The sequence below is a fragment of the Schistocerca serialis genome, chromosome 8, assembly GCF_023864345.2.
Source record: "Schistocerca serialis cubense isolate TAMUIC-IGC-003099 chromosome 8, iqSchSeri2.2, whole genome shotgun sequence".
Lineage (NCBI taxonomy): Eukaryota > Metazoa > Arthropoda > Insecta > Orthoptera > Acrididae > Schistocerca > Schistocerca serialis.
This window is the reverse complement of record NC_064645.1, coordinates 629,553,394-629,567,957: the sequence shown is the minus strand read 5'-3', so window position 1 is coordinate 629,567,957 and position 14,564 is coordinate 629,553,394. Positions and strand designations below refer to the sequence as shown.

At 36.3% G+C, this 14,564-nt stretch overlaps 1 protein-coding gene across 1 annotated transcript in view; it reads right to left on the bottom strand.

Moving 5' to 3' along the window:
- Positions 1–14,564, bottom strand: part of LOC126416484 (cilia- and flagella-associated protein 70-like) — a 282,811-nt gene that overhangs the window by 22,572 nt on the left and 245,675 nt on the right. The window contains exon 12 of the mRNA XM_050084221.1: positions 435–555. Within this exon, the coding sequence (XP_049940178.1) occupies positions 435–555 (121 nt within the window). The remainder of the gene's footprint in view (positions 1–434; positions 556–14,564) is intronic.

The window sequence follows — 14,564 nt, the reverse complement described above, 5'->3', positions numbered from 1 at the left end:
ACATTGTTTGGAGTGTGTGCAGTACAAGGCCTGCCACTGTGAGGACAATCCTCAAAATTGCCGTGCCCGCTTTCATCACATAACCTGCTTGCCAGCGATTAACTGTACTGCGATCGACAGCAGCATCTCCATACACCTTTTTCAACCTCTTGTTGATGTTTTCCACTGTCTCATTTTCACAGCACAGGAATTCTATGACAGCGCATTGCTTCTGACAAACATCAAGTGTAGCAGCCATCTTGAAGACATGCTGTGACGGCACCACTCACGGGAACAGGTTGAACTAAGTTTGAAAACAAGCAGGAAGGATGTATCTACACAATGTAAAACTTTCACATATGCAGAATGAAAACTATTTTTACAAAAATAGTGTGCATTTATTTTGTAGTGACCCTCGTACAATTAATGTGTCAATATTTGTAACATTCTCTTACCATGAAACAAGCAGAACCATAACCTAACCACGTTCTTGGGGTTGGAGAACTGAGACACGCTTCAAGGAAATTTTCTTTTGCTTTTTGAAAATTGTTTATTTGCACATTATATATTCCAAACCTGAAAGAAAACATTTATCATTACTACTATATTTTCTCAGCTGTAAATAGAGGCATTATGGTAAACAGTTTCATTACGTTCTAAAGAAATAGGTTACATTTATAATTTGTTATAGTGCATGGAAACAAAAATAATTGTGCCTGGTTGTACTGTGACTCACAAGTTTGTAATCAGTTCAGTTCAGTTCAGAAACTACAACTTGTGTATGTACTATATGCTCTTGCAATACAGATTGTGTTCCAAATTCTCTTTCCTGGTCTGATTCTTTTACATCAAAAGAAGAAATGAGAAGACAGTTTCATAAAAATTACTTAAAACTGTTTTATATAATCCACAGTGCATATTTGTACATTAAAATGAGATAAGAAGTTGCTGTTCTATTATTATATTAATGTAATTTATAAATGTGCCAATGTGCAGTAGAGTAGGTACACATCCTCATCTCTGTATACCGTTTCCAATCGGGAACATAATTATCACAAAAGTATAAGATGAGTCATTAAATCATCCAAATAATAGTATGTGAATGTGTGCTCATACTTCACTGCAATTTAATTGTAAGCATATTAAGCATTGCTGAAACAATAAGGCATGCATGGATGGTACAATGGGCCATGCACCCTCCAAAGGCAGACATATAGATTTAATCTCGGTACAGCACACAATTTTAATATATCACATACCTTCATCGCAACACATGCGCCATTACAACCTAGAAATATGTCATTTCAGAAGGAGGCAATGTTATAGTTCAGTAACGTATACGTAGTTATATCTAAATCATTGCTTCATATTTATTAACTTCTCTATCATTTCAATCTGACAATTGCACTGTCCATTAATTTTTCTTCTGTTTCAGACAGTAAGTAAAAAAATATAATTTTGTAGCAGAATCAAACAGTAATAATACTGCATAAAGTAGATACCATAACCACATATCTTTCAAATTATCCTTTGGTTATCTGTCTTGTGGCAGGTTTAGATTTTATAACCCTCCATGCTTCTCTGTTCTTTACTTTCCTCTCCATTCTTTGGTACTCTTCTTGTGGTTTACTGGGAGTCAATCCAGCGTCTAGTATCTTCTTCTGCCCTTCCCTGGAATAAAACCTTCAATTGCCTCTACTAGAAGGCAATCTTATGTAAAATTATGTCCTATCCAGTTTAACTTCCTGTTCTTCACTGTCAGCAAGATCATCTGATTTCCTCCAAGCCATCTCAGTACTTCCTCGGTCCTGACTTTATCTGTCCAGATGATCATCCTGTGCCATATCCACATTTCACAAGTTCCAGTTCTTTCAGAGGAGGGTATTGTTTCTAACAATATGGTGACTTTCAAGATAAATGTGATTCTTGCAACTATAGAAAAAGATAAAAAACTAATTTCCATTTAAATTGTGCCTTTCTGTGGTTCTTAGGGGATTTTCTGAATTTTGATACAAATACTATTGATGACCTCTCACCAAGTATAATGCAAGGATTGGAAATTGTGCAAATGCAAAAGAAAAGCAAATTCCTCCTTACTACTACTACTACTACTACTACTACTATGGTAGTAGTAGTGCTAGTAGTAGTACTACCTACCCCTTCTATAAACTGTCTGAGTATCTCAATTCAAGAACTTAAGTTTCCTGTTTACTTACTTACTGATCAGCACTACAGTCCTTGTACAGGGTGAAGCAGAGGAAACTCATGTTTTTTGAACCACTAATATGTGGTGACAAGAGGGGGTATTGACCTTGAATGAATGTTGGCAGACTGCCCATACAATGCAGTTTCAGTTGCTATGGAGCGTTGGAGCATAGAGCATCACGTGTTCGTTGTCGAGCAGTACTTTTGAAACAATGATTGCGTAGTCACAGTGCGACGTCTTTTCCGTCAAAATTTTAGAGTTTGACGTCGAGGTGCAGTGCTTGATTAAAATACTGTACACTGATGGGTTGCAGCGTTTAGAAATACTGGATCTGTGATGAAAAAGAAACCACCTGGTCTTCCCCATTTCAAAGATGGGGATTGTTGAACCCTATTTTTTTGAAGAGGAAGGAACTGCAGTTACTGTGACATCAGCGGGCTACGTTAAAATGTGAAACATTTTTCTTCATCCAGAACTTGAAAGGCATCAAGTGAACATGAGAGAAATATGGTTTCAGCAGGATGGTGCCACAGCTCACATGGCAAGAGCATCCATGGAAGTGGTTCAACAAATGTTCCCAGGACATATTATTTCGAGATTGTGATATTTGCTGGCCCATTCGCTCACCCGATTTGTCGATATGCAACTTATTTTTGTGGGGATATTTAAAATCGAAAGTCTACATGAACAAGCATCGCACAATCAATGACCTGAAGAATTCCATTCATCAGGAAATTGAAGCGGTGCTGAATGAAATGTTGGAGAGAGCCATGCATAACTTTCGGGAGAGAATCCAAATTTGTATCCAGCAAGAAGGACGTCATCTCCAAGACACTATTATCCGAACCTAATTAAAGTATGTATATTTCAAAACTCCATTAAAGATCTATCACTTAATGCTTGTTTTTATTATTTTTATCAAACCGTGTCCCAATCATTAAATAGTGAAAAAAATGTGTTTCTGCTCCACCCTGTAGAACCTTGGCCTCCTTTGTCACCTGCCTATATCCTTCTCTGTTTGTCACTTTCCTTCTCCAATTCTTGATGCCCATTGCTTTGATATCCTCCTCCATATCTTCAAGCCACATTTTCCCTTCTGCCTTTGAGCTTTACTAGAAACACTTTCTTAACACTTCAAGTTTCTTGCATTCTCTGTATATGTCCTGCCCATCTTATTCTTCATTGCTCAGTTTTCACTATGATGCTCCTCTGTCTAAAAAGCACCAGTAGTTCTGCAAGTTTTCCTGTTCTCCAGCTTTCTTCCTCTCTCACTGCCCCAAATATCTTTCTCAAAATCTTCCTTTCCCATCTTAATAACCAGCCTTCCTCCTTTGTGGTAATCATCCAATAATTTACTGTAGATCTTAATATAGTCAAATATATTTGGATTTCTGTACTCCTGCTAACAATTCTGGACATGAATATATCCTGCAAGGAATAATAACATCAGTTCCCATCTGCTACCCTTTCTTGAATTTTTGCCGCTGTCCTATTATCTTCTGTTATCATCGTGTGGGGTGGCGGGTGGTATAATTGTTAAATGTTCCTTTTATTTATTTAATGCTGTTGTTTGCCGTTCTCAACACTGGCTCTCTAACTACAATATTGGCAACCAGAAAGTGATTAGCAAAATGTGAAGCCTGTAATTAGAATTCTTAGTGCCCACTTCATCTGAGAAATACATTTATAGCTACAGCTTATAGCTCTGAGGAATTAGGAGATTGTCTGGGATTCATAATCAAAAGCCATTCTCTCTAAAATGTTCACTATATTCTGAAAGTCACAGACCAAAAAGAATCCACACAATCCAACTACCAGAGCAGTTCAGAGTCTAATGCACTGATGCAACTATAACTGTTCAAATTAAATGTTTAAGTGAATGGTCGCCATAATTTGATGATAATGTTCATCAAACACCACGCTAATAATGGTAGAATGTCTGTCCTGCGGCGGCACGTGAAAATACGACATACACAAACTAAAGATAGATCATTAACGTCATCCCAAAATTAACACTTCACTCAAAAATGATTTCATGGTTACGCGTATCCCAAGTAACTTATTACTGCATCCGAGGCTGTTTATATCAACGATACCGACACGACGCGACTCCCGGCACAGGTGGTGTGCTAATCAGCATCTGGAGAGAACTGGGGCCTTCCTTTTCTCGCACAGCATTCTTACATATAAAGCCGCGGTGCAGACAGCTAAGGGAATGCCTGATCAAATCTCCTCTCCCGACTAGCCGCTGGGCTAGTAATGCACCACTTTAAGTTATCGAATAAATCATTGCTTCCTTTGCTGATGGCTGATGAAGCTCTCAATTTAAATGTGCAATCAGCACACAGGTAAGTAATCATAATAAAAGTCTGACGTGGCAAGTCAAATATTTTGGGCGAGATAATTAATTTAATTACACTACACGCAGTAGACGAGCTCTGAACTTGCCCTTTGGAGATACGCTATCGCTATAGTTTTATAACTATTCAGTTGAAACTTCTCACATCTTTGTGATTATAGCGGATCTCCCTTCTACTTAAATTTAAACATCCTAGCTCTATTTATTCGCCTTCTTAATCTATCTTGCTTCCTTAATTTCTAAGACCAAAACCAGAAAATCATGAATTTCAACTAAAATTTTAATTTGTGAGATCCAGAATACTGTTTCTACTAAATTATTATGCAAAAGGAACCTAAATATAAATTTTTTAGTTTCTAGCTCTTTTCTGTTGTGCCAACGATTTTCACAGAAAAACGTCCAAATTTCGAAAATGGTTAAAGTTATTGAACTGATATCCAACACGTATTGATTTTGTATTACTCCTGACATGCTAGAAACGTTTCAGGTTATTTACTTCATTTTTAAAGTATTGCGCAACATTTATGACGTCAGAGCTAGTTACAGCGGACTGGCTGGCTCACAATGGAAAGACTGATGTGAATTTTATAAGGCGTGAATAGACTGCTTCCCTACAATCGGAGCAAGGTATTTAGCAGTCTTTGGTACTCTTTCCCATTTCTCTATCACAACCAGGCTCTCCCATTTCAATACACTTTGTTTTACTTGTATTAACTTCCAGTCCTAACTCCTGTGCTGCTCCTTCTAATGCAACCTAATTATCCTTCAAAACCACAAACAAATAATTAAGTAAAAAAGGCAATCATTTTCTTGCAGATAAATAACATGTAGCTATGCAACCACATTTCAGAGGGCAGTAAAATCACATTTATTTTTGTTGGTGGGACATCCACAATGTTCATGATTGAAATACGCACTGCAGTTTTACATCAGCAAAAATAATCAATTTTTGAAAATATAATGCAAGTCGATAGATAACAATTGTGAATTGTGATTTGTTAGTCTCATAACATACACTTACAAATCATGTGATTTGGTACAGGAGACACACCAAAAATTACAAACTAGAATCTAATATTAATTTTTAAAACTATATTTAGTCTATGTAGCAGTACCTACATTTTATTATTTATAAGCATAGGTAAATATCTTTCTTGCTAATGGACAATTTTTTTTCCACAATGTAATGCTAATTTACGGTTGGATTCTGCTCAAATTATCAGTTCATCTCCCATGAACTCTTCTAATGAGTAATAACATTTGTGTATAAGAATTTCATGTAACTTCTTTTTTAGTATCCCTAGTTCCATGTTTAGAATGTTTTTGCCTTTAAGTTTGTTATAGTCTTTCATGCCCATATATTGTGGGGTCTGAGCATATAATTTCAATCTATGGGCACGAAGCATAAAATTATCTTTATTCTTTGTACTGTATGGATGATCAAATTAGTTTTTAATGAACAATTCTGGTTTGTTATGTAAAAATATCATTAGCTCGTATATGTATAGGCATTGGACAGTCAAAATTTTTAGTTTCTGTAATAATGGATGACATGATTCTCTTTGCTGTGCAGTACACATATTTCTGATAATTTTCTTCTGGAGCTTCAGTACACGAAATATGTTATTGGAGCTCCCCCAGAAAATAATGTCACATCTTATCACTGATTCAAAGTAACTTAGATATGCTACTTTGCGAGTGGACATGTTAGTAGCTCTTGATAATATATTCATGGCATATGCAAAGCTACCCAGTTTGCTGCACAGGTACTCAATATGTGTGTTCCAGTTTAAATTCTTATTGAGGTGTAGACCTAGAAATTTGGCAGAATGCACTTCTGTTAATTCTTCACTTTTATGATATATACTAATTTTTTGGTCTTTTGACTGATTCTGAATTGGATCCAGTTTGTTTTTGATATGTTAAGCTTCAGACCATTTAACTGGAACCATGACTCTAGCCTGTCTAATGTACCAGTGACTCTATCAGGAATTTTTTTGGTTTTTTTGCTTTCCATCAAGACAGACGTGTCATCAACAAAGAGAACGGATGGTGAATTTATGTTTAATGGTAAGTCGTTGACATATAATAGAAAGAGGATTGGACTGAGGATCGAAAATTGCGGGACACCCTGTGCTATTGTTTTCCAGTCTGAATGGTAGTTTACACCATTTGAAGAGGTGATTGTTCTTTGTTTTCTATCAGATAAGTAAGAAGTAAGCCACTGAAGTACTACACACTTAATCCCATATTTTTCTAGTTTGTGGATTAGCAAGGAATGATTTATGGAATCGAAAGCCTTTGTCAGGTCGCAGAAAATTCCGGCTACTTTACTGTTTTTCTCTAGAGCTGTGCTAATTTTTTCTATGAAATTATTTATGGCATCTGTTGTATTTTTCCCTTGCTGAAAGCAAAACTGATTGCACAAAATAATCCCCTGTGATACAATAAATTTTTGGAATTGGAAAGTAGCTACTTTCTCGAAAATTTTTGACAGCACTGGAAGGAGGGAGACAGGACAATAATTCCCCATGTCTTCTCTTGACCCTTTCTTAAAAAGTGGTTTTATTTCTGTGTATTTTAATGATTCTGGAAACAACCTTCTTCAAATGATTTGTTAATTAATTCAGCTAGTGGAGTACTTACTATTTTGTACACTGATTTAATTACTTTCGCAGGTATCCCGTCCCAACCCACCAAATTTTTATTTTTGGTGATAAGATAATGTCTTCTATTTCTTTCATTGTAATATTTCTATATTTCATGGGAGATATATTTTTTCGATCAAGCCCATATGGACATAAATTTTTATTGTAATTTGTAACATTGACGTTTGATTTTGTCACATTGATAAAGAATTTATTGAAGTGTTCTGATGTTGGAGCAGGATTTACAATGATGGTGTTTTCATGCTTTATTTTACAAATTTCATGGCTGCCGACTTTAACGTCCAATTCTGATTTAACAACAGACCACACTGCTTTTGATTTATTCTTATAGTTTGAGATTAGTTCGCTGTTAAACATTTGCTTTGCTGCCTTTACAACATTTTTGAAAACATTTTTATAATGCTTCACATATTCAATAAAAGCTATATCTTTGTTATATTTCAGCTCTTTGTGCAGCTGCCATTTCCTAGCACTAGAAATTTTTATTCCTTCTGTTATCCAAGTTAGTTTACTTGTCACTTTGGTGTTGGTACACTTAGGTGGAAAGGTTTCACAGCCCAGTAAGTCGGATCAGTTGAGCACTGTATTACCACAGGACACACTATGGATTTTTCTGCCACGAAAATCTTGCCCCCAGTGAAAAGTTTCTGGGATTCAGTAATTAAAGAATCTGTGGAGATACGCCTAGCGCAAAATCTTATAAATTGTGATGGCGGTTTTAACTGGACAAGGATTGGGATCTGATGATCTCTCTAATTTCCTCTGGGAGAAGACATTTTATTCATAATGACACGTTTGGCGATGTCTGTTTTTAGCAACGCGGGTGCTTATTCTGACAGAGGGCGGTCATGTAGTTTTCACCTTTACGTATGTGCCTGCGCACCATAGATCGAACAGTAGCTCCAGAGGGTGCGGATTTTGGTAGAGGACCCTCCTGTGACAGAGGCCAATGTGCATGCGTTTTCGCGTCAATTTTTTGCTATAAAGTTGACTCTGGGAACTTGCAGTCTCCAGTGGCGGACACTCACCTGAAGATGGCTGGACGATTGCCAGCTGAAATATCATGGCAAGAAGTCAACATGATCCAGCTGCAATCCTGAAATCTCATCGAATATTCAATATGCCAGGAAAACTTCAAGAATAAAAAAATTTATGAACATCTTCAAACACATAATTTGTCAGAATGTTATCTATGCTGGTTGCTGACTGGGAATTTTCTCTGGTGTATTCTAACAAGTTTAGTTTGAAGGCAGATTTTTTTTTTTTTTTTTTTTTATTAGAGCAGTGAATTTGTCAGCTTCATGGCATTCACTTAAGACATTGATGTTGAAGTCAGCTGCTGTTACTACTTTTTTCTTTTTTTCTTTAATTAGGATTTTGAGCATATTTTCAAATTTATACAGGAAGTGGTTCATTATTTGATTTCCTGGGATTCTGTAAATTGAAATTACAATAATACCTAGATGTACAACTAGTTCTACACAGCAACTTTCAAAGCTACACTCCTCATTCAAATGATCAAACTCATTCCTTATTTTAAACGCTATGTTAGAATGAACGAGTATACATGAGCCTCCATGTGATTTATTTTATCTGCACTAGCTAGTAGCTACGGTGTAGTTTTGGATTTTATTTAGAAATTTTAGAGTGTCTTTCGTCAACCAACATTCGTTCGGACATACAATTTTTACAAATTTGTATTCAGACAGAAATATTTGCAATTCATCTATTTTACATCTACTATTCGAGGAGTTAGAGTTTAGACCATTTATATTGTAATGCATAATATACATGGTTCCAGATTTATTTATTACTGTGGGTAGATTTTCATTTGGTAAGCATTTTGATATTATTTGGTTTATTTATCTATTTTATTTTGATCCAACATCAACTGATTACAAAAAAAGGTTTTTTTGTTCCAGTCTTCTGGATAAGTCAGAGCCTTACTTACTAGAGTCACATATTATTGCCTGGCACTTTTATCTACACAACTTTTTCTAAATTTAGTTGAGAGAACAGTGTTAAATATATGGACTATACATAAAAACAATTTATTATTGCAATACTTAGATTAAGGAATCTGCAGCTTGTGACACAGATCTGAGATTCAAATATTTACGGTTTGTGACACAGTCTAAGATCTGAGATTACATATATTTTCAGATAGATGGTCTTCCATCATATCAGTGTACTAAATCTAGAAACTCATCTATTGAATATACAGGATTGTTTAGGAACCATAATTTTAATTTTGGTTTTAGTTTTGTAATGGGCAATTTGGAGATATTAGGATGGAAGCATTCAGTAGCTTTATGCCTGCATAGTGAGGGCTTTTCTCATAAAGTGTTGTTCTATGAGAGATGATGTGAGCTCTCTCTCTACCTCTAGTGTTGTGATCATGTATATCTTTATTAAGTGTTTTGTTACTGTTTACTGCCGTGATTATCTTCAGTACATACAGGTTATGAACAGTTAGTATTTTAAATTCTTTAAACAAATTTCTGTAGGACTCCCTGACACATTTATTTCCCATAATTCTAAGTGCCTTCTTTGTAAGATAAGTACACTTTTCATATTACCTTTACTGCTGGATCCCCATACCTCTATCCCATAGCTTAGATGGGATTCAAATAGTGCAAAATATATTTGCCTCAGAGTGGTGATGTTACAAAATGGTGTCAATTTTCTTAGGACATATATGGTAGTACATAGATTTTTGCAAATATCATTCACATGATCAGACCAGTGTAACTCTGCATCAAGTGTCAGGCCAAGAAATTTGGTAAAGTATTGTTTTTTAATGTATGCATCACCAATTAAAATTTGATTTTCATGAGTTTTTTGCCTCCAAGGATAAAATTCAATATAGACAGATTTATTTGTGTTTAATTTTAGTTGGTTTTCATTAAAATACTGCAGAATTAAGCCTGCTGCAGTATTGGATTCCACTTTGAGCTGCGAGTAGCTTGGATTTCAGCATATTAACGTGGTATCATCTGCATATAAGATAGCTGTTGCATGGTTTTCTTATGGACTGAATATCATTAAAATAAATATTAAAAAGAAGTGGTCCTAATATTGACCCCTGTGGAATACCAAAATTTATGTAAGTGGTGTTTGATTTGTATGCTCCCTCTGTAGTGCTAATAGACACAAACTGCTTCCTATTTGTCAAGTAGGACCTCATCAGGTTATGGGCTGTGCCTCGTATGCCATAGTTCCACAGTTTGTCCAGCAATATGGTCTTATCAACGCAGTCAAATGCTCTTTGTAAGTCTAGAAAGATGCCACATACATGTTCTTTATTATCTATTAGTTCAGTGACACCTTCGATTAAGTTGGATGCTGCTGTAATGGTGGATGATCCCTTGACAAACCCATACTGCCGCTTAGAAATCACTTTTTTGCATACCAGGAAGTTCGAGATTCTTATGTATATTACTTTCTCAAAGATTTAGGATATTATTGGAAGAACAGAAATGGGTAAAAAGTTTTCTACTAGATTTATGTTTCCTTTTTTAAAAATAAGTACAACTCGAGCAATTTTCAACTGGTCTGGTAATAGACCATCTTCCATATGAGAGTTGATAACTGTTGATAAAGGTGATGCAATTTTATGTATACATTTCTTAAGAGTGTCCAGACTAAGACCATCATATCCTGCTGCATGGGAATTCTTTAAGCTACTCACTAGTTTAATTGTTTCTTCTTTACTTGTTGGCGTCAACAATATACTTCCTGACACTGGTATTCCTCTGAATTTGTATTTATGATTTTTAAGCTGATAGTTTATGCTGGAGCCAACAGATCAGTTTCTATTGTGCCGTTTATCAGCAAGTGATTTTCAGTTGTATGTTTCTCAGCTTTACCTATTTCTCTAGTTACTAGTGACCATGATGTTTTGGAGATTTTATTTGAGTTCTGAATGACACTTTCAAAATGTTTCTGTTTTTCCGAAATTATGAGGTCTACATAGTATTTCTGATACTTTTTGAACTCTTCTTTTAATTTTTTATTGCTCAAGTCATTTAACATAGTATACTCATACCATCTTAGTTTCTCTCTAGCCTCAGTGACTGAACTTGATATCCAGTTTTGGGTTACAGCATGTGAATGAATTCTCTTTTCTATTAATGGGCAGGCTTGATTGAGAATGTAGAATAGTTCACTCGAGAATTTGGCATAACTATGATGTGTTGTTAGAATACTGTTCCAATCCACACTCCTTAGCATATTATTCAAATGAGTTATATTTTGGTCTGTATTCATCCTAATATATCTACAGCAACTGTGTGTAGGAACCTTTTCTATGTGCACGCTTAGTTCTACTGCATTTTTTTGCTCACATGTAATTTTGCATCCTCCTCACTGCTTATTCGTTTCCCTTCATAGTACGTTTTAAGATGTGGCATACATCAATAAACATTTTACTAAGCAATTTGGAGCCTAGCCTGTTTAGATGAAGGCCATCTATCCCCAGGCATTTGTTACACAAGATTTTGTTTGGGTCTATAAATATTGCTCCAAGATCATTATAATGTTCCCTGATATTACTATTTATCCTGTTTACATATTTATAACTTACTGACCTGCTGTATATTATACCACTGATAACAATTTTTGAAGTCCTGTATAAGCTTCTTGCTGCTTCAATTAAGTTTTGTGTTTCATTGGTGAGGTCTTCTTCACTGGATCTGCAAAGAGAATTCATTCCTACGTGAATGAACACACCCTTGCAGTTTTTTGGAGAAATTTGAGGAGATCATTCTTTTGAGTTTTGAATGTTATTTAAATGTTTGTTTAGTTGCTGTGTCCTGATTCCTGGATGTATGTCGATCTTTGCATTCAGCACGATGATGTTTTTCAGCATAGAATCGCCAATAATAAGAAATTCATTATTTTTGTTTTTGACTTCGGCAACATGATGACTTTCCTTGTTTTTCTTGTAAGTAACACTATTCCAGTGGTATTTGTTTCTTGAATTTGCATTTTATAGTGGTTTTTCAGAGTCTGGTGGCGATGTATTTGGTGAAACTGTGGCAATTTAGTTTTTGACATTTAGATTGCAGGCTCACATGCCTTCTTTTGTTGCTTAATTCCTTGCTTAAGCGACAATATTTCACATTTTAGAGTGTCAATTTCTGTTTGCATCACATTTACGATTTCATCTTTCATCTTAACAGCCGATGCTAGATGTACGTTTTCTTCGTGTAAGCAATCAAAACAAGACCATTTAAAGTTTTCACTTATGAATTTAAGGCACGTTTTCGAGCATTTGTCATGCATCTAAAAGTTGCACTTTAACACATACTATTCCTTTCACTACACGTTTTTGACATTTCTTGCATGACAAACTGTTTAATTTGTTTTTTTTTTTTTTTTTTTTTTCCGAGAGCACTGTGTCACTGCACTTTTCACTGGGTGCCATCTTGGACTTCAGCAGTGGCAGGAGAACACACATATAAAAGATTTACGTATGCGAGCTCTTGGAACCAGTGGCTCCTGCTGGCAGAAGGGTCAAAGGGGAAGGAAGAGAAGTGAAGGAGAGTGGTTGTTAGGGTTTAAGAAAAGGGATAGAGTTTGGAAAAGTCACCCAGAACCCAGGGTCAGGGGATACTTACCAGATGGGATGAGAAGGAAAGACTGTTAGGGACTGGTGTACTCCTAAGTTGTTTTGGAGGGATTAGCAGTACCAGGATTGGATGCGATGGCCCGGAAAATCTGCTTTTGAACTAGGCTGGTGGGGTAATTACATCCACTGATGGTTGAGGTGAGAATGGTGGTGTATTGGTGTTAATAGTCTGCATATGAACAAATACATTTGCCTGTCACTCAGTGTTATCCTGGTTTTGAATGTATATCAGATACTTTGACAAGGTCATGACTTCCTAAAATGAGGTCTATTGCCTTCCACACCTTCCAGTCTCTGCAATATCATTGTGAGACATTATTCTCCTGCTGCACCCACCTGTCTACCCTATGGCTCCTACCCCTGTGACCAGCCCCACTGCAAGACCTGCCCTGTGTACCTTCCTACCACCACTAATACCAGCCCTGTAACTGGTTAAACAAATAGAGAACCACCTGTGAAATGACACACATCTTATACTAGCTGTTAAATAAACACTACCTGGCCTTTTACATCAGGATGACTACCACTAAGTTTCACCACACATGCCATCTGGATTCTTCCTCTTGATACCAATTTCTCAGAACTCCATAGGTGTGAACTAGCAATACAACATGTCCTTGGTTCTTGCCACCCACCTGGCCTTAATTTACATTAATTTCTTTGGTTTCAGCGTTTCTTCACAGTAATTGCTCCTTTCTTCACTCTGCTTTAATTTATCTACATCTTTCATTTTCTGACCTGTCTATTTTTTTGTTCTCCCTCTTCCACCTATATCACATACCTTGCACTTGTCTTTTCACTCTTGTTAACTCATGCAAGATCTTTTAGCAGTAATCTCTGTCTTGCATATTACTCTGTCTTCCACCTTTAAGGTCTCAGGTTTTCAAATCTCATCTGGTGCAGTCGCCAACAATCAGTCTTTCCTTCTTGTCCCATCTGGTAGTTCTTCCCTGACCCAGAGTTCTAGGTGACTTTCCCGAATTCCACTTCTTTTGCTAAACCTCACTAACCCTTTTCCTTCACCCCTTTTCATTTCCCTTCAGCCCTTCTGCTGTAAGAAAGAGCCATTGACTCCAGTGTATTCTCTTGCTGCCTCTTCCTGAACAGATTTTTTATCTATCCATTACACTTAGTTTTACATTCATTTGTTGACTGAAGTTTTTACACTGATAGGTTTTTGGGACTCAGCCCCATCATCAGCTGCGCTTGTAAGTTAAAATAAAACAATATCTCTAAACTGCAAGACCATAAACAAGCTAAGAGTAATAGAAAGAATAAGGTAATTGGGATCACATATACCCGCTCCATTGAGCATACCTGTAAATTGTAGATCAAAGCATCCATGTTGAAGCTAAATTGGAAGGCAACATGTCTACTGTCCATAGCTCATCAGACTGAATACCCAAATGTGCCCACTCAACAAACACTTTCCAACTGTAACTGACATAAGTCATCCTTATTCTGAAAGTGCTGTCAAGAGGACATGGCATCTAAATAACCCACATAAGGCCAGATTATCACTATGTGGGAAGCAGGAAACTGAGACAACAGACTACAAATGATTTCAGTCTGTAGCTGCCCATACAAAAGGACCAACTGATCAGATGTTTATGTAGCACTGTCATTAGAAAGCAGCACACATCTACCATGTAACTGGATCAAAGAAACCTCTATTCAAGTATCAGTGACTAGGAAAACAAGACACCTGAAACATGACAC